The sequence below is a fragment of the Merops nubicus genome, unplaced genomic scaffold (genome assembly GCF_000691845.1).
Source record: "Merops nubicus isolate BGI_N331 unplaced genomic scaffold, ASM69184v1 scaffold7491, whole genome shotgun sequence".
Lineage (NCBI taxonomy): Eukaryota > Metazoa > Chordata > Aves > Coraciiformes > Meropidae > Merops > Merops nubicus.
In genome coordinates this window covers 1-20,689 of record NW_008588942.1, presented here as the reverse complement: position 1 = coordinate 20,689, position 20,689 = coordinate 1, and the positions used below count along the sequence as shown (strand labels likewise).

The 20,689-nt window shown below is 38.4% G+C and overlaps 1 protein-coding gene across 1 annotated transcript in view; it reads right to left on the bottom strand.

The window, feature by feature from the left end:
- Nucleotides 1-16,392, bottom strand: part of PARD3 (par-3 family cell polarity regulator) — a gene marked incomplete at its 3' end in the record, with an annotated part of 183,209 nt that extends 166,817 nt beyond the window's left edge. The window contains exons 1-2 of the mRNA XM_008949412.1: nucleotides 16,353-16,392; nucleotides 2,774-2,952 (exon numbers count right to left, since the gene is read on the bottom strand). Of these exons, the coding sequence (XP_008947660.1) occupies nucleotides 2,774-2,952; nucleotides 16,353-16,392 (219 nt within the window). The remainder of the gene's footprint in view (nucleotides 1-2,773; nucleotides 2,953-16,352) is intronic.
- Between the last annotated feature and the right edge of the window lie 4,297 nt (nucleotides 16,393-20,689).

The window sequence follows — 20,689 nt, the reverse complement described above, 5'->3', positions numbered from 1 at the left end:
TTTCCCTAAGGACACAGGAAAGCCTGATGTCCTGCTTTATCTATGCTAATAACTACAGGTAGCACTACATCTTATTCTACAGAATCCTTCAAACATCCCACATTTTTCCTCTTCCCCCATGCCCTCTTCCCTTTCTGTTTGCCCAGAACTGCTGGCACATGTCCTGGCTCCTCACAGACTTTGATGCATGGCAGCGCTCTCACCCCTTCATTTCATCTCAGCTTGGGCATCTGCCCATTTTCCCACCATTCCAAATTGTTCTCACCCAAAATGAAACAAACGCTAATAAGCAGTCTTCTCTCTCTTGCCCTCAAGAAATAAATCCCTTCTGCCAGATACATGCAGTTTCCCTCTGCTAATCCCTCCAAAAAATTGGACAGGGTTTCTACCTGTCAATTATTTCTCTTTAGAGGTGACGGGCTGCAAGTAATGTCACTTCTTAGAGTCAGTAGGTGGATGAAGCTCTTGGCAACCATCCCAGAAACACTTTTCTTGTTTCTGCAAGATACTGCTGGGGCAGAGTTGCTAATCTACAACTGTGCTGCAAATCTCAGCCCAAGAACATATGTTCTTGTGCTGTCAAGAGAGAGAACTGCAGTGAAAACATTACGTAGTGCCAACCGCCCACAAAAGATATATGGGTGCTCAAGCCCAACGCACTGAGCAGAAAATTAAGATTGTTCTCATTGATTTGCCTGAAGTGTCTGTGTCATCTATAATCAATGAAACAGTTGGGAACAAAGGACAGCCATCTCTTTTTGTTATCTGAGTAGCCAAAGAAAACAATCTAACGTAAGAAAAGTAGTGAGGACTTGTTGCAATCCAAATAACCAAAAAACATTTGTAAAAATTCAGTGTCACTACTTTGGTATGTGATTTTAAGTGAAGACTTTAAAAATGCACCTTTTAAAAGAATATTACAAATGAAATCGTTGCTAAAAGTGGGAAAGGAAATGAGAATTCCTAATATGTGTTCATAAATGTTATATAATTCACTACAAAATCTTGACTCATGAAGAAATTAAGATGCTGAAAACAGAAAAAGACTGTCTGAAAAGACAGTCTGAAAAGACAGCCTAACACAATAGAACTCGGGATTAATTCATAACAGATGTTGCACAAGCAATTACTATTTCATTCCAGTCATTTACTGCATCTTATCTATTAAAAATAGGGTGCTCAGTGATCTGGTCTATTCAAAGGATCTATGTGTATCGAGTGTGCAAAAAAGGGAAAAGAAATTATCAGTATCTATTGTACTAGTCAACCTACATTGGTTCTTTCCAATCTCCTTGATTTAATGTTCTCTTGTGCCTTGTTTCCCCCATCACTACATGAGATCATATGCATTCCTTTCCAGTTTGGTCACCATGCTCCAGTAGACATGAAATATTTTCAGAAAAAAATCAAGAGTGAGAACATGCTGAACAAGTAATGATGCGAGAAGACTAGTGTGAAAGACTAGAGCTGTTCAATTCTTTCCAATTTCTGCCAACTTCAGACTTTCATAGAAATATAACCATTCTACATACAGCCCACCACATCTATGTTTGTTCAGTAAGGAAGTGCAGTCAGATTAACAGTGCAGAAAAATTACGGTTTCTCTTCTCCACATCAGAATAGTATAAAAGATATTTTTCAAAACAGCATGCACTTCAGTGCCACGCCACTACCAGTGACAGAAAATATACCACCACCTACCTGAGACCCCAGCCAAGCAGTCGTCTAATCAGGCCACGTTAAACTGACACCTCTGTGAGAATGTGGACCTATGAGCACTGTGTTTTTACAGATGCTATTGAAATAACCAAAAGCTTGCTGAAGACTGTTCAGTTCAGCAGCACAATGTAAAGACTTATTTATTTAGGGTGTGGGAGTCCTGGCTGCAGAGTCTTAGTTTGCATTTATACTACACAGAGTTAATAACAATACAGAAAAAAGATTTAAAATTGCTATTATAAGCTGCACATTTCCTAACACGATTTTATGTTGTACAGTCAGAATGGTAACCAAAAGTGCAACTTTCTTGAAAAACTACTCATTTCTGCTGGAAAATATATTATGTTTTCCTTTTGAGTTTGTCTGCAAATTAGCATCACAATTATGGACAATGTCAGGGACTGTACAAAAAGGAATGCTTCTTCCAAAATTTTTTTTCAACGATGCACTGAGAGGAGAGCTTTCTCCTGACTTCTCTAGCTAATAATGCAATTCATATAAAGAGACTGAAACCATATTGAAAAAGTAAAAAAAACCTACTGTACACTCCACTTTTTTAGTTTTAAGTATGTCATCACAGAGAGACAGCATTTGCAATTTCTGTTTTGTATTTACTTGGCTAGGACATCAGAAGGTAAAAACTAGCAATGTTGTGTCAGAAAGACACCAAACCAGCTGTGGGCATGCAGATTTCTCATTGACATCAAGAATTATACAAAGATCAGTAAAAATCATTACCCGACACAGGCTATTTGCATTCAAAGAACACACGTGACAGCATTTAGGCCCTGCTTTGCAGAGTAATAAGTAATCAGAGCCTCAACTACAGTTAATTGCAAAAATTAAGTTTTTAGAGCCCCTGCTGTGGGGCAAGGACTGAGAGTCTCTGAAGGGCAGGAGACACAAGTGACTCAAATACTCCTCTGATGATGATGGGGTTTGGTGGACAAGGCAGACCAGGTCAAAGTTTAAACCAGAAGCAGGTGAGAGAAGGACAAAATAACAATTCAAGATTCATGTACATTTGCATAAAATAAGGGGGAAAGAAATATACCTTTCTTTCATGAGCACTGGGTACACCAGGTGTGTTCTGCTTGAGAAAGCCTGCTGTTGTGGACCACCTTGTAGGGTGTTTCCGTGAAGTCTCTTCCGAGGAAAAATTTGTGTCACTTACAGAGGTTGAGAGGCCAATCAGTGCAGGGTCACTACTACGCCGGACATGAAGAGGCATATCTGAAGAATAAAAAAGACAAGTAAATAAACACTGACTAGATTTAAAATGTTTTCCACATAGGAAAAATGTTTTTTCAAGCTCCAGATGGGTTGTTTTGACCAAATGTGGTTTCACAGAGTAAGGAGTTATTGACCTCAGCATAGCTCCTCAAGGACAAGGCTTTTTCCTCAAAACCACAGCCTTGCCACATGGCCGCACAAGGAGAAAATGAAGATTAAATCAAACTCTTTGAACCTAGCTCACTGTTTGGCTTTACAAGTACAAACATAGCACTGCTACTATCTGTTAGTGGCTGTGTAAAATAAAACTAAAAATACCAAACAGCATAAGCTTGAACAACTAAGCCACTAAGGTGACTTACAGGTATTTTAAAAAAACAAGTAGCCAAAGGCCTAAATTCAACGGCCTGGTGACAAAGTAAAGGGTGGACCAGAATGAAGTGTCCCCCACCCCACTGCAGTAGGGGCAGTGCCAGCACAGCATGCTTTTAACAAGCTGCACACCAGCCTCTCTGCAGCACAAGGCAGCCTCCTTGCCTTCCAAAATGCACTCTCCATTTCTTCCTCAAGACTTATGGAAGTGACCATTTTCTATTCTGCATTGTTCCTTTGCCTCTTCCTGACAGCTGAAACAAGATCTGTGTTGATTCACCCTGATTCTGTTAGCCTTCCGGCTGGCATGACTGACAGAAGAAAAATATTGCATTAGTAATAAACGATGCAGCAGGTAGGCAGACTGATTGGGAAGAGATAAGGTTTTTTTAATATAAGCAGAGGTCAAATCCTCCCTGGAAACTTTGACAGCACATTAAAGTTAGTTTCTCTTGAAATACAACTTAATTTTTTCCAATTTCATTTATTATCCTACAACAAATATCCACACATCTGTCATCTCCTTGCCCAAACATAAGTTTCATTGTCTGTATTTGTGACCTCTTAGCACGCTCCCACTCAGCATCAGAACAGAGGGGATGTGATTTATCAGCTGTGTTTCTCTTTACTGCTGCACTGGGCACCTTGAAAGCAAAGCAGAAAAAGAAAAGGTGAAAGTTATGGCACATACACAGTAGAGTGAGTGGGAAAGGCACACTGGGCAACAGCTCGGAATGAAAACCAGGACTGTGTTTTAATGCTTCCATGAAACAGTCCCCAAGGAAGCCAAAGGTGCAGGTCTCGCAATACTAGCAGGAAAACACGATGACAGGAGGTTGTTAAATGACTGGTCTTAAGCTTTACAATATCTTTATGCTAATGCTACAAATAATAATATTAAAATAAAGAATCTTAATTAGTATTGTATTATAAAGACAGTGAGAAATACAGTAAGTCATACCAGGCAATAAAAAAGTGAGGTTTTTTTTTTTTTTTTTATCAACTGGGACCCATGCTGTTCACACACACACACACGTGTTACATGACCAAACACTATTTCATGTTCATTCCGGTAAACAAGAACAAAGAATTAATTTTTTTTTCCCCCACAATTGTTGTACTGTTTGTCTATCCTTTGATTTTTTTTTCCATTTTTGTAATAAAGATATTCACAGGAGTTAGTTTCCAGGAAAAAAAAGGTTTTTTTTAGAAATACACATACACATACCTATATATGTGTAACACATACACACACATATATGTGTCTGGAACAAAACTAGAAGTAATTAAAATAACATTTCAGGACCTATCACTTAAATTACACAGAAAAATATTGACAGTCTGATTCAACTCTACTTCAGTTTTGATTGCTTACTATATACTCATGAACTAATATCAGTAGGTTTTTCTCTGATTGCCTCATCTTCAACTACTTGAAGTTTCATGGAGCAGCTGAAGGTAAAACCTCTCAGTATCCTACCAGGCTGCAGGAGATCTCTGTAACCAAGGTGGCACAGCGACAGTCCCAGACGTGGCCCCGCCGCACGTGACAAAGGGACCCATTAACAGCAGTGCCGGTGCTGCCGGTGTAGCCCTCAACACACACTCTCATTTATTAGATTAGCCTGGGCAAGAAAGTGGCTCTGTAGGACGCAGTGTCACTACAGAAAAACACCAATCTGTATTTGTTCCAAGCAGCTGCCCATGCATATCATCCTGTTTGCCTTAGCTACCCACCCTACAACAGAAATTACAATTTTCAAACATGAGTTCACTTTCTCCTTATGCTCGTACATCTATATATAAGCATGGTGATAGCAAAATGTTCTTGTATTTTACCCTTTTTCTTCAAATCGCTTGACAAAACAAAAGCTCACTTGGGTGAACTTCTGTTAGAAGATAAGTCATCTTGCCAACAAAGAAAGAAAAGGAAGAAACTGGAACTCAAGTCAGCACTTTTGGAGAACAGCAAGCAACCACCACTCCCTTGCCTTTTGCTTTGTAGCGAAAACCCAACGGTTTGCACCATGGTAAGTAGCAGAGAATTTTCACGATACAAGAAGTTAATCATGCAATGGAATTCCCAAACATCAATAAGCTCCAGAGAAAACATTAACATTAGAAGTTTCTCTACAAAATCTATTTACTGATGAGCCACCTTTAATATGACCCATTTCATTTTACTAAGGTTATTAAGATATTTGCAGACACTTACAGAACGCCTCTCCAAATCTTTTTTTCTTTTTTTTTACAGGTATTCTATCAATATAAAGATACAACATGATCAATTCTAGTCTCTACCTATGAAAATAGTTCCATATATAAGAAAAAGCGATTTGTACTACTAACGAAACTTCACAATAAAGTGAATTATAAAAGACAGTAATTCAGGTGTGTTGGATCTATGTATTTCCCGGTTAAACAAGAAATTTAAACATATGGTAATTATTTCTTTTATTGCTTGAACGGGACTAGCATACGGAGCTAGCTCTAGTGTATACTGCCTGGCAATGGTCAATACCACTCCAGATATTCATCCAAGAATTAAATCTTATTCACACTACATTAACAACAAGTTGTAAATACAATTTCTTGCATTACTCTCTCCAATTCTATTCTGAGAAACTGTTATAACTGTTTTGATACTCTCCATTAAAACAAGAACATAAAAGAATATACTGAACAGGTCTTTCTACCAATAATTTGTTGGTCACAATCTTCTGATTTACTTGAATTTATAGATTTGAAGAGGATATACTTTGAAATATGAAAAGGAAAATCAAAGGAAAGGAACTTAATAATTAAACCACAAGATGAAGTACGCATGGGACCGATGCAATGTCACTGATTCCAGGATGATGGCTGATACTGTTTGAAGTCTGTGGTTTCTTTGAAGAGTGGATAAAACAGCAATGAACTCTAATCACAAAGCTTCAAATTCTCTGTGGCACTAATGCACTGTAAATATTGATTTGCTTCTGTAGCTAAGGTGCCTTTTAAATAAGCACTTGAAACAGTAAATCTAATAACGAATTACAGGAAGTTTAAAAAGTCTAAGAATTAAGGAAAAATTAAATTAAAAATCATGAAAGTTACCACTAACTCAGTTCTTGAGCCACATTTAAGTACTTGAAGTATTCAACCACAAGTCCAACACTAGCTTCAGAAAGAATTATGTGTGACAGAGAATCATGTTAAGTTATGTATATAGCCACAATTCTGCTAGAAAATGGTTATTTGTATGATAAATCCAAGCTGGATAACAAAATGCTCACATTCATAATCATGAAATTCTGACTGGAAGTCTCATTTTATTAAAAGCAACAGCAATCTCACTATAAATTATAAAACCAGCCAATACACATTTTATAACCATCTTTAAATGTTAAGAACACAGAGTTGTACCTTCCCTTCCTGCCAGCAATTCCATTTTTATTTTAAAAGGGTCATCACCTTCTTGGATTTTCAAATATCTTCACGAGGCAAAAGCATTTGAGGATCTGGCAAATTTTACCCCTAAAGCTGAATTACATCGTCCTGCATGCAGGTATTCAGCACAAAGGCTGGTGGTCTCTCAGAGCAGAGCTAATATCTACCTTCCCATACCAATTTCCTCTCAGTTGTCAGCTTGGAAAGCAGGGCTACAAAAATACATATATATCTATCTACATAGCATAGCCAAGATAATTTTACTCTGTGAAGATTTCAACTGATGTTTCAGCTCCTCAGTGCCATTGGCAGTTTGGTGTGTAATGAATTTAAGGCACAGAAATAAAAATGATCTTATGGTCATTTCTGGCCACTTCACACAGACCATCAGACCCACAACTGATGAGTAGACCTGAACACGACTTTTTTTATTTTCTCTCCACATTCTAGAGTCCTCTGGGAAAACAGTGACTCAGTAAAACAAAAAATCTCTGTGAGAAAGAGTAGCTTTCAACAAGGAAGCTGGTCACATTAAACACAAGTTCCTGAAAGTAAACCCATAAGATACGTTATGTACAGAGGTGTCTTTTATACACCCTATAGATCCTATCTCAGCATCAGCATCAAGAAACTGGTCTGGTGATAGGAGGTAGAGACTCAACAGTTTTACTGCCTGTGTTGCCCATCCAGCTCATCATATCACTCAAATCCTCATCTGTAGTCCAAGAGAAAGGACGAATTAGGCTTATCCTGGGGCTCAGGAACGCAGGACTGCTTCTTTTAGCCTGAAGTACTAGAAACTATGAGTTAAAGACTTTATCTGTATTTAATTGAAATATCTCTTAAAAAAACCACTTAGATTAGCCTTGAGTTTCTCACTCCAGCAAAGCCCCCTGAGGTCTGTTTCCAATTTCAGTAGGTTCAGTTCAGCTCTCTTCATTTCACTCAGCTGGACACAGCAAGACCCAAACACTCCTTATGACCTTCAAAAGCTCAAGTCCCCAAACCAGTTCAACTTTCATTCTTACAAACTTCTAGAGACAAGACAACAGTAACTTCCAAAGCCCACTGAGGCTGGACTGGACTACAGCGAGAAGCAAAACATCTGGAGACAAAAAACAGCTGACTGTGAACTTATCTACAAACTGCATTAAACCCTAGCAGCAGCTAACATAACCCAGCACTTCTCTACAAGAGACAAAACAGGCAAATCAAATGTAGGCATCTTGAGTTAGGGAAGAAAAAATATTAAAACCATAAGCACTTCCAAGAGGTGAACTGTTCCTTGGACAACTGCAGAAGTAAACTCAGGCATGCTATAACGGAGGTGGCTGCTGGAAGGGAGGGGAGACAGTAGCACTGCAAAGCTACCACCAGTTGCACATCTTTTCAGAAACGTATTTTTGGACATGACAGCAAAGGAAGAAGACGTATATACATCATCAACTCTATCCTCATGGCCCGGAGCAGGATTTTTCTCCCCCCTAGAATCCATTCTAGAGTAATCTAGAAGTAATGATTATTTAATATGAATTTGAAGCATTTCCCAAAATGAATATTCTTTACTTGGTCAAAATCTTCAGAACTGTTTTTTTTCTAAATTTGTATTAGTTTCTCCAAGCTTATCCTCCTGTTACTAGTTATCTCCCCTTCACTTGCAAATCTATCTTTTCCTTTCAGGTGTCTCAGACAATTAAAACATTTCTCCCCCAAAAAAGTGCTACTCACCACATACCTTCACCTCTGCCTCTCTTAAGTCTTTACTGCTGTTCATTTTTGTACATATGATTCTGGTCTTAACTTATTCAGAAGACAATGAGAATAGTATATTTCTCTTATGAAATACCCTCAGTGCTGTCTTACAAGTAGTAGCCTCCTACCTTTTTTTGAACTTTGATACTAATACATAGTCAACATTTAGATACCTTCTTGTCATGGTATCAATCTAGAACATCCACAGATATACTAAAACTTTTCCAAGAGCCTCAATTCTCATCTTTGTCTTGTTAATTAAAGCATATGTTCAGCTTAGATCAATATTCTTATAGGTTAGATTCTACCTATTCAGGCTGAATTAAATTGTATTTTTCCCACAGATGTACTACATCTCTACTGGATTATTTCTCTTTCCTCCATTCACATTATACTCCTTTCCTAGTTTATCAACTTCTTGAAGTTTAATTAACATATTATTTACAGTACTGTTTCTCCCAGATTTCAAAATGTTAAATAAAACCAAAATTAACAGTAATCCTCATGACACCCTACTAGACAACAATCTCTAGGCTAAGATTGCCTCGAACTTTTAAGATTTCTAAGCTGATTTTCAAATGATACTGAAGTGTTTATGCTCACATTAACTTGGAATTTCCAAGATGCTTAAATTTCTATCAAATACTTGAGCATTTCTGATTATTATATCAATTGTGCATCATTCACCTACAAATGCCAACTATCTAGGGTTCACAGATCTCCCCTTCAGAATTACAAGAAAGCTTAAGATGACACAGTTTAGATAATTAACATTTCTCTAGTTGAAATATATTTATGCTTAAAAGCATCAGCTTCTAAAATTACTTTCTCTACACTCAGAACTCTTGGTTAAATATCAAGACTGCCATTCCTTGTACAGAGAAAAAAAAATCATTGTTAACTTCATACAATTCCAGATATTTATAATTAATTCATGTATAAACCCAACTGTTACTCTTCTAGCTATTCATCTTCAAACAACAGCTTATGTACTTCCTCTCAGACATATTTTCAATGTTATTAAATATTGTTCTCTGTTTTCTTACTTCTTTAGCTTTAAAATGGCATATTTATGAGCATTCACACATTAAAATAATGGCAAATCAAATTTATTCTGTTCTCCTGATACCACTGCCCCATGCAGTTGGAGATCCAGCAGGCAGCCACATCAGGAGCGGGGCAGAGGTCGGACCATGGCACTGAACATGTACAACGTAGTCTAGCAGATGGCAGATGAATGAGACAAGTCGTGGGACTCTCACACTCAACATGCAAAATGTGACAGGTGTGCATATGTCCCTAACCACCACAAAAATTTAGAGAACATACACTTTGCTGAGTAAAACATACAACTAAAAAACCCACTGCATGTTATCATACCTTTAAGAAATATAAGACACTATGTTAGCTTGCCTATGATCAAAACTGACTCATAGAAAAGGAAGATATCTCTGGAATAATGGATGATAGTGAAAAGAAAGCAAATAAGAACAAAAGTCTTATAAGAAAAAAAAAAAATTGTCTTACCTTCTTAGCATTGTTTTCAATTTCTTTTAATAGAACCTAAGTTTTCAACTTTCCCAACCATGACTGCTCAATGACTTTGAAATTCAGAAATAAGAAAACATCAACCTGCCACAGTTATATTTTAATAATGAGGTAATGTTAAATCCTTATCTCGAAAGGCCTTTAAAATAACTATCTTCCTTCTCTTTCTCTAATATTCTTTCTTCTTACTTTTGAATACTGAGATCCAGGAGGAAAAAGATGATTGCACCTTGAAACTCAATTTACTTAGACACTGACTTTTAACGCTAATTAGAGAAAGATCTTTAAAATTGAAATTAAAATTTAATTACCTACACCCTTTATGTCTCCTTTCTCTGGGCTTTTTTCTAAAATGCAAATATCTTTGTATGCCAAAAGAAAAGACAAAAATGTCAGATCTCACAAATGTTCTACCCGTCTCTGTCAAAAAATTATGTTTCAGTATGTTTTAATGAGCTGCAGTCTCAGGTTTTTGGGTACTTTCTTCATGGATTTCCTTAAAACATGCTGGATTACCTCTTTATCTGTTTTCACTCTCCTGCTATAAATGTAGGAAAAATGCATTTCTAGTACCCAGACGTTAAAAATGCTTGCAAAATTTGTTCTTTACTTCTTCAGACAGTTCTGCAGCCATAGAAGCATCATCAATTTTGCTGCTGAAGGGTTTCTGCTCACATCAGAGATTATGTCTTGTAACAAGATTCTGATACTTAGTTATGTTATCATGAATACACTGTATTTTGCACCTTCATTCATAAGTCATTTTGCAGTGCAGGAAAGGATTTGCAGTGACAGGAGCAAATTCCCAGCTACTTTGTATTGACAATGCTTCACTGCTCTGAGACACACAAAGGAAGCTGGCAGATATTTTTCCTACCACAATTTTGAAAAGTCCCCTAAAACTAAATGGTAAAATTCCTCCTGTTCATAAACATAAAGCAGTGAAGTGAAAACTGTATATTTTTTATCGTTTAAATACTTTGGGTATACATGGAAAAGCTCAGTTAGAGGAAGAAGCTTGTGACTTTTTCTAGGACAGAATGGAAAAAACACAGATGCAACAATAGGATTTAGATTGTAACTTGAAGAGCTCAGCTGGGAAGAACCGTGAAAGAGATAATGTGTATAATACATGTTATGGTTCTTTCATCAGTGAGTTTCACCCTGAGAAAACCTGCTGTGGTTGCCAATGTCATACCCTCCTTCTGGTCCCAGGCCACTGCTGTGCCTTTATATGAGGAGGAAAAGGGGTGAGAAGTGACATTACTCTGCAGTACCAGATATTAGGGGTTCAGAACTACTTGGCTGCCTAAATTAGTTTCTAACACCCTAGAATAAACTTTCTTTCAACACTTGTTCCTGGCATAGCCTTGTACATCACCTCATATATACAGTGGGATTTCCTACGTGGATCATATCCGGATGCTGAAGAATTAAACACGCTTAATTGCAGTTCAGCAGGTATGTGTGTAATTAGCAAGGGATTTGTTGTTACACAAGTCCTTACAAAGCTGGTATGGGAATCTCTCTCCTTCCCTACTCTTCATCAGAACCTAATGCCGTATCCACTGGTGTATGAATTATGGTAGTACTTGACTTCTCAAGAAGGCAGTGGGGATGCTGCTGGTATCTCAGCTCTGTGAATAGCAAACATGTTGCATATGATGGGCTTTTACCTCGTTTCTGTTTGAAACACTGAGGGAAGAGGTACTTCTCGCTCGGCCAGTCATTGATGAACACTCCATTTTTTTAAAGAGTTTGGCTGTTAATCTGGCATACTGCCACATATCTGTGGAGAATCTCCTTACCACTGAGAGTGCCCTGGGCACCTGGCTGCTCCTCCCCACAGGCTCGGGGGGAGTGTGGCCACCTCCAGCCTTACTCCACTGCAGAGAGGTACAGGAACCATCAAAAGCTCAGCTGGGGTTTTTCTGGGATATAAACATGATCACTTACATCCACCTCACAGGCCACCGCCAGGATAAAGAAGGCAATGATTTTGGGATATCAACAGCTGGAGGTGAACCTGAACCTGCATTACCCAAAATCCACAAAGCTTCATTACAGAAATTTAGACATATTTTGAACAGAAGCATAATAGTTAGACGATCCCCGCATTTGTGGGGTTTTTTTGTTTGTTTTTTTTTTTTTTTTTGTCAAAAATTATCTGTGCATGCAATATCATAGCTGTATGCACAAAATTTAAAGAAGAAAAAATACGTGGGAAGAAATAGCCTCGGTGCATGCTGCTGAGTTTCCAATACAGGGAAAAAAAAGTTACAGCTAACATCTATAATAAGATAGTCATTTTTAATAGTTGTTCAAGACTATGTTCACTCTAACAGCTTCTGCAACTTTAATGGCACCCATTCTTGTTTCCGTGACAGAAACATTTACTAGGATTATTAGAAACATGTTGGTACATTCACAACACACACTCTCATTTAAAGTGTTATCAAATCTCCGTGAGTTTCGCTGAGCTCATATCTGACGCTGATGGCCAAGAAGAGTAAAAGATCTCAAGCAGAACGAGGAAAAGGCCATGTCATACCACCCCACCTGCTTAGACACATGATTTTTAGCAGAAGTCTCTTCTGCACGCAGGGACTAATACAGCCTAGGGGCAAAGCACAGAGCATAAAGATCTCAAGAATATTATTTTCTGCCATTCAGCTAAAAGTATCAAGTTGAATCCCCGAAGACAAATCAAGTATTTGCGTGTTTAAGTAATGAGATGAAATGCCACCAACCCTCTTCATCCGCAGGGGATGCACGGCAGCAGAGCTGCCATGCCCACGACATGGGAGGCCAGATAGTGCAGCTCTCCGCAAGAAGATACGATGCTGTGCCTGACCTTTCGCTGAGGGTAGCTCAGAGAAGGGTCTGGGAAGCTGCGAAGTTTGGGGACTACACAAACATAATGGCATCCAAACAAGTGCTTTCCAATTAGGTGAGTGGGGAATAAGAAGCTCCCGCTACAACCATAACATGCTGAAATCTTCTCATTAGATCTCAAGGTTAAAGATCACTTCATGAAGTGCAGAAAACTCTGGTGTACCCAGTAGCCAAACAGGGAGTAAGACAATTCAGACTACCCTGAAGTTTCTAGTTAAATTTTTTGGATAATGCCCACAATGGGTCAATAAAACAGAACACGGGCTGTTTGCCAAGGGGTTACAGACTAACAGACATGGTTAATTCTCCTTTACTAGAAACATATAAGGAAAAAACTATATCCATCCTATTTTAAAACTATGCCTAATGAGCATAAGTATGCTTGAAACGTGCGCCAATCTGACAATTCCTGTCTATCTTCAACTGTGCTTTACAAAGTCCCTGACAACAACAGGGAGCCTGAATTGTTCTCTTCTGGAAATGTAGAAAAAATTTCTACACCTTGGAGAAACTTTGGCACTATCTTTCTTTTTTCCTTTTCCGTTTCCCTCCTTTCTTCCTCTGCTCCCTTTAACAACCCTGGAAACACATGGTTACGCTGCATGCTCAATTACATATCTCTCACTCCTTTTTTTTTTAATCTCACATTGCCAAGGCTGAAGAGAGTCAAAAATTATTCCTAAAAGTTCAAAACCAAGAATAAGCAAACAGAAAGAGTCACAGCTGAAGTTCAAGAAGAAATCTCACTACATGAAAAATGGTTCATGAATTATTGGATCAATGACTTTTCAGGCTTGCAGTTGCCAATTTTCATTATGCTTTGTGATTGGTTCAAGCCAGAGATGAAGATCATCTTTCCTAGTGGAGAAACAGCTTTAGCCAGAACTAACAGAAGATATTTACTGAAATTCTATGGTATATACTTCATGCCAGAATTTGTCAGGTTCCCAGCAGCTAACTTTTCCAAGCTGTCTCCACACCACAAGCTTCCTTCCTTGCCTTATCCTAGAATATGCTACAACAATTTCAAGTATCTCCATACAGAAGGGAACAGGAAGCTGACATTTTTAAAATTATGATGATTATTATTTATTTTATACTATTAAGGAGTTTTTATTCTGTTTCATTCTTCAAGGAGATTAATAAGGTATTTATTATTCTGCAGTCCAAAATGTATCAAGACACTGAAATGAGAAAAGGAGAAGACAGCCAGCATATACTACTTGGTCCTCTTCCATTTGCATGAGTAATTGAAGGGTGTTGCTTGACCATGAGGAATCCTAACAGATTCCAAGGAAAATCTATAGCCCGGGACAGATTACCCAGGAAATGCCCTGCAAGTAGTCAGTTGGATAAGAGTAGTCTGCAAAACCTCTCTAACACACTGCATTTTTCATAGAGCAGAAGAAAAATGCTGCTCCAACTGATATGGTAATTGAATGCCTCCTTCTGCACCTGAACCCAGTTAAGTGCCTTGTGCTACTACCATATACACCTTACCCTCTCCAAGGCCTCCCCAGAGGAAGGTAAGTTCACAAAACCTCTACTGAGGACAAAGAGAAGACAAAATGGGGACAGAAAGGAACTACAGTTCCTCCAGCCCCCACAAAGCCATGGCCAGGGCTGCCTGCACACGGGCTGATGGGCACAGTGCTCAGTCCCCCGAGTGCCACCCGCTCAGCACTCGGGGCTAACCACCTCAGTGAAGGAGACAAAATATCCAGGAGTAAAGCAGGAACATGGAAGGGGCACTATCCATCCAACTGCCAACGTGGAGATGCAAAGGAGGAGCTACCTTTCTGGATGAGTGCCCGAGATGGACTTTGATGTCACAGTCAGGATGTAAAGGACAGCTGTAAGAGCACTATGCCAACTAATCCTCAAGCTCCCGCTACACAGCTTGTAGCGATGCATCTGTAAGAAGCGGCTGCTACAAAAATAAAATTCACTGCAGTAACACTTTTTTAACTTAAGTTCTCTTAAAGGCTCTGCGAAATGCAATTCAGGTACGTTCCACTTCTCAAAAGGAAGAAAGTTATCTTGTGTAACCACTGAAAGAAAGCTACAGAAGAAGACAGCCATCTCCTGTATTGATGAGTTATTTCTTTAACCCATCTGAGAGCATTAGATTTTAGGGAACAAGTCTTAGTATCATCATTTTTATCTTACATCCAAATTTAGAAAGCTTTCTGGTATTAAGACCTCCCTAGAACATTGTTTTTTCAGTCCCTGCATCCTTATGAGGTTCCTCAGAGCACCTGACCATCCACAGAATAAACAGGGGGAAGATGTACAAATGACTGAGAGTAGAATACCCATTGGTGCCTACAGATCATCAGCTTCTCTGCGGCGTGGATCAAGCAGTCAGTGTGCTTCTAGCAGGAAACCACCACTGGCTTTTGAAGGGCTTAGTTCAACAACTGAAAGTTAACTCTTAGAAATTATTCACATATATTTTGGCAAATTGTGCTATTTTGACACTAAACATGGTGCTTCTGACTAAAAATTACAGTCAAATAAAAGTAGCTGTCTTGAATCTCACATAAGAGCAGAAAAATAGCTTATTATTGTTTACTTACCTATGCTTATGCAATCTTATCAAGGTAAAAGTATTTTAACAACTATATAATAGCTAGTGTATTTAATATTTCATATGAGATGTCAAAAAGTCTACTGCATTAGATAATATCTAACATACTAATTCATCACTACAAATTAAAAAAAAAAATATTTAAAACAGACAATCCTCATGCAGACATTTTAGGGTCACACCAGAACAAAAGTAAATCCATATTCATACAGACATGCAGTAGTTTTAGTTGGGATCTTGCCTGTACAGAAACTGAAACATTACCTTCCATATCATTCATGTAAACACTAAAAAAAATCCTTAGATGTTCTGAAACTAAATAGGTTTCTGAGAACAAGCTCACTACTTTGCATTTCTTCTCTACAATTTGTAAAACTATTCATTACATAGTTCAATTTTGTGTCTCACATAAGACTTGGGCTTATTTTTAAAGTATTTAAAGATACTTCCAAAGGATGTTTGACAATCTTCCTTTTAGAGTCAAGTTCACATTTAGGAGCAGAGAAAACATCCATTCGTCATGCAACACACATGCAAAATGCAGACCTCTTCAAAAAGTTTAAAATGAGAGCCAAGACTAAGCATGGGTGGGAAATCAAGTCTGAATCTTAATAATGGAGGGTATCCTCTCATCTCCAGAATGGAACATTTCTAAGACAAAGACTTCTCTTCATCATGCAAAAGCCAGCAGGAGGAAAGGCCACTTGCAGAGGAACGCTGGGACCCAGCCGTTATAAAACACGTTGCTGCTGGCTTGTAGGACAGGATGGGCTGCTCCCTCTTCCATGCTCAACATCAAGCACCCTTCACTCACCTTCCACAGTTTTTATCAGCTCTTGGAATACAACCACCATTGTACTTCTTGTGTGATTACTATGGCAATTGTAACACAGGGTAGATTAAAACAAACCAAACAGGTATATTTGCTTTTCCTGAGATCACCAAAACCATTTGCAATGTTGGTCTCACATTCCTCAGAAGCAGTTGGGTTATCTCAAACACAACTACTAGACTGAAAACACCAACCAAGTGTAATAATTTCTGCTGATTCCATGTGGCTGGAGAGAGAAGCAGTTAAGCATCTTTGCAAGCTTCACTACTCCTCTTCAGAAGCAGCAACTCAGCAGGGCTGGGAAGTACCTACACTGAGAGGAACAGGAGTCAAAACCAAGTAAGCCCACACTCATTCAGATGTTCACATTCCTCACTCCTGGTTGGCACAGGGATAGTGTTGGGATGTTGATCCCCTTGGTCTGCTAACTCCAGGGGACAGGGAGAGACAGAGATCAAGAGACAGAGAGATGATGATGCTCAGTACTTCCATAAACTACAGGGAAGTCCATAACATGTTCCACCAGGTCAATGAATCATGCTTTCACATCCCCATTGACATCCCCATCAAGCAGTCCCTCCCAAAACCCCTTACTGACAACAGAAGTTTTGAAGCTCTTCTCCCTGTGCACACTTTGTGCCTTAGGAAGTCCTGTAACACAGCCAGAGAGGACAGAAAGCCACCTTTTCAGTAAATGGCACTTCCTGAGAGGGTTTAACAATTCTGTTTCCCTTTTCCTTTTATAGCAGAGGAAAGGGGAAGAACTGGACATCACATGTTTTGAATTAGATTCTTGTGGAACCCACCTGAAGATGACTAAAGAAATATAACCTTAATCCACAAAAAAGACAGTATTAATTCTTTAACAAAATATACTTTCACAGATCTTGCTATGAAGAAAAAACAAACTCCTTGGATGTAAACAGGAGGATAAAAGACTTTGTGTGAACAGAAACATAAAGATTTGTGGATCAAAACTCACTCAGCAGCATGACACTGAAAAAAAATTTTCCTACAGACTTACTATACGGCAGTTTGCTTGTCTAGCTTTTCCTAACAGCCACCTAACATTAGTGTGGACAGCAGGAGGGAAAATTGCTACCTAAGTGGCAGCTTGGTTATTGTTTGACAACTCTAAAGAGTTCACTAGAAACTTCTAAGAGAAGGATGTCTAATTCCCTGAAATTACTGATAATCGGCCAAGTGAATGGAGAACAATTATGAAGAAAATTTAATGCTTCCAAACACCAATTTGCTGTATATCCTGAATTAATATTGCATAAGTATTTTTAGTCACTCGTTTTAAAAACAAAGGAATAAAAACCTAGGCCCAAAGGCATTCTTGCATCATGTTCCTCACAGAATTCTTTTTGCATTTTGTAATCATATGTAGCATTTGTGTGGTGGCTTACATCTTTAACCTGTTTTATTTTCAAAACAAACCCCATCTGTAAGGTAAACTGTCTTCTTCATTGAAGGTTCAACAATAAGCAGTCACACCACAACAGCATGAAGCCTCCTAATAGAGCCAGAGATATAAGCTGCTTTTCCTACTAATTAAGTCCTACCAGATGAAGCCATTTTTGTAAAACACAGTCAGTTAATGCAGACACTTCATCAGCCCCAGCTGATGGCAGCTTGGTTGCCAGTCCTGCAGGACAACAGGACCAGCCCAGGCCATGGCGATGGAATCAGATGCCGTCATCCTCTTTAGTCTGCACTAGGGAGGAACTGAATCAAAAAAAAACCCAAATGTAAACACCCCTAAAAGCTGATTTTTCTCTCTTTTCTCCTAAAACCAAACCAAAATACCAAAAAAACACACTCTCCACCTACAGACAAAACAGCATGGGTGAAAGAGAAGCCAGGCTGCTGGAAGGTTTGCAGGAGGAAAGGGCGTTACAGCCCTATAAGCTACAGAATGAGAGGCTGTGGCCGACAGGATGGGAAGATACAGAACTGGCTGGAATGGACACTGTAAACAGGGAGAGACTGCAGCTGGAAAACCTGCACCGAGAAACAAAACATAATGAAAACAAGTACAGAAGAATGTTAAATGAGAAAAGCACAAGTCCACGTACGCAAAGAATCAATCATTTGCTGCAGACACCGCAGCACTACAGCGAGACTCCAAACAAGCCTCCTAGCTCAAATCCTGAAGACACCCTGTGATCATCCTGTCAAACACCTATAGAAGCCCAGGTACACTGTGCAATAATGTCTGCATTTAGTCTTTTAACTTCTGCTGGAAATACAGAAAAATATTGACTTTAATTTCAAGACTTCAGGAGACAGAGAATCCATCAAAACCCTAGGACTGTCATTTTTAAAGCTCTGCAATTCAGTGAATGTCTTCTATGTCTGAGACATCCACAGTTTGTGTTTCAGGAAAGGTAATTCAAAATGTCATCATGCACTTATACAAATCTAAGATTACACACAATACCATTTTTCATTTTGTGATTAACACTTGAGAAATAACAAAAATGTAATCATGTGGGATTATCCTTCCTTTTTAAGTCTTTAACTTTTTTTTTTTTCAGTTTCTGGCATGGACCAGGTCTCAGATTTTACAGATAGTTTTGCAAAGAGATTGAAAGAGAGGGTAGACAGCTAAAACCTGCTCACTTTTCTCTCGTAGTCATACATCACTTACACGGCTCCTAGGGTAATTGTTTATATGGCAAAGTAACATCAGGGAAGCAGTTATGTATTTTTATTTGTCCCCAGGGAGGTAAGCATTCCCTGCCACTAGCTCCTCTTTTTTTTTTTTTCTCTCTTTTTTTTTTTTTTTCTCCTCTCTTCTGATGCATGCTTCTTTATTCTTTGATTCTTCATGCCTTCTCTTCTCCTTTCTCTCTCTGCTTCTGATCATGGGCTGACACAAAGTGATTTTCTCCTTTCTAAAATTTCCATGAGGCATCAAATTAACCCGGCTGCACCGGTTTCTCAATCTGGAAGTCAGCAAATGGAAACAGAATGAAGGAGCATCAAGTCACCAGCTAACCTTCCTCAAGTTAAAGCCTCGTCCCTGTCACACATGCTGAGAATCTCGCAGAAAGTACACAAAGAGCCTTAATCACCAGCCTTACCTTTGACATTTCCTCACTTTTCATTGTTAAAAATGACCCTTCAGGTGTCTTAGAGCAAATGACAGAACAGTAGAGGGAAAAAAAAATCAAGTAAGGAAACACAGAACAAAATTGACATTGCAGTGCAAGTGAAAAAAGTAAGAAAATAGTTACGGCTTAAATGAAACAAATACATTTAATTTGGCTGGTCAAGGTGAAAATTAAACTCTGAATTAATCACATGTTTCTATTAATGAAAAATAACTTTCATCTACCTAAAATTATGACTTTAAGATCAAGATTTTTTTTCAAGGTAAGATCAAACACCATATTTATTTTTATGTGATATATGTCACTCAGTTAAGTTTGTTGTTTGTTTTTTAAAAAAAAGGAAGGGAGTAAAAGTGAAGAAAAAAAAACCACACATGTAGAGCTTTCTTTATAAAAGCCATCACTTTTGATATTGCATAAACTGGATTATTTGATTTAATTACTTACTAAACTTACTAAATTTTACAAAATGTGGTCACTGAAATGCCTTTCTCCCACAGATGTCTAAGCACTGTTCCTTTCTAAGGAGATTTTAACAATGTACTAATCTTCTCCACTTTTATACAGAAAATGCTGAAAATCTCTTGTCCTAGAACTCAAGACATCCGCCAGATCAAGGAGGCATAAAATATAGAAAAACACAACATTGATTCACAAGGACTCAGTGCCTGTTAAACACGACTGGATTTGCAGAAAAACCTTGAAAGCATATGTACTCAGAAAATATTTAAAACAGCTGGTGAAACCTGGTTCAGGGGAGAGGGGAATAGAAGCCCAAAACAGGAGAACATATTAAAATAATTCATTAAAAATATTTTTCACCCTTAGTCAAACATTTTGGCTCTGAGAAAGAAAAATGGAAACGAACAGAGCGAAATCATAGCCCTGGGAGAATCAGAAACTGGAGCCAGTACACGGCACATACAGCACAGCAAAAATTGCTGTGTATGAGTGAAGCTGATGTACTGCCTGGAGGGTCTAAGGAGTAATTCAATATTCCCATCAGCTCATAATAAGAATCCCATGCAAAGAAACCACGTCCACAGAATCATTCTAGTAAAATGCAGACTGAAGTATGACTCCTACAAGCTTTCCTGCACACCAGTAAACAGCGTATTAGTATGAGTATTGCAATACTCCCTTGGACTGGCAGCCATTAAGAACTCTAAGAAAACTGTAACATAAAAGCGTGAGCTG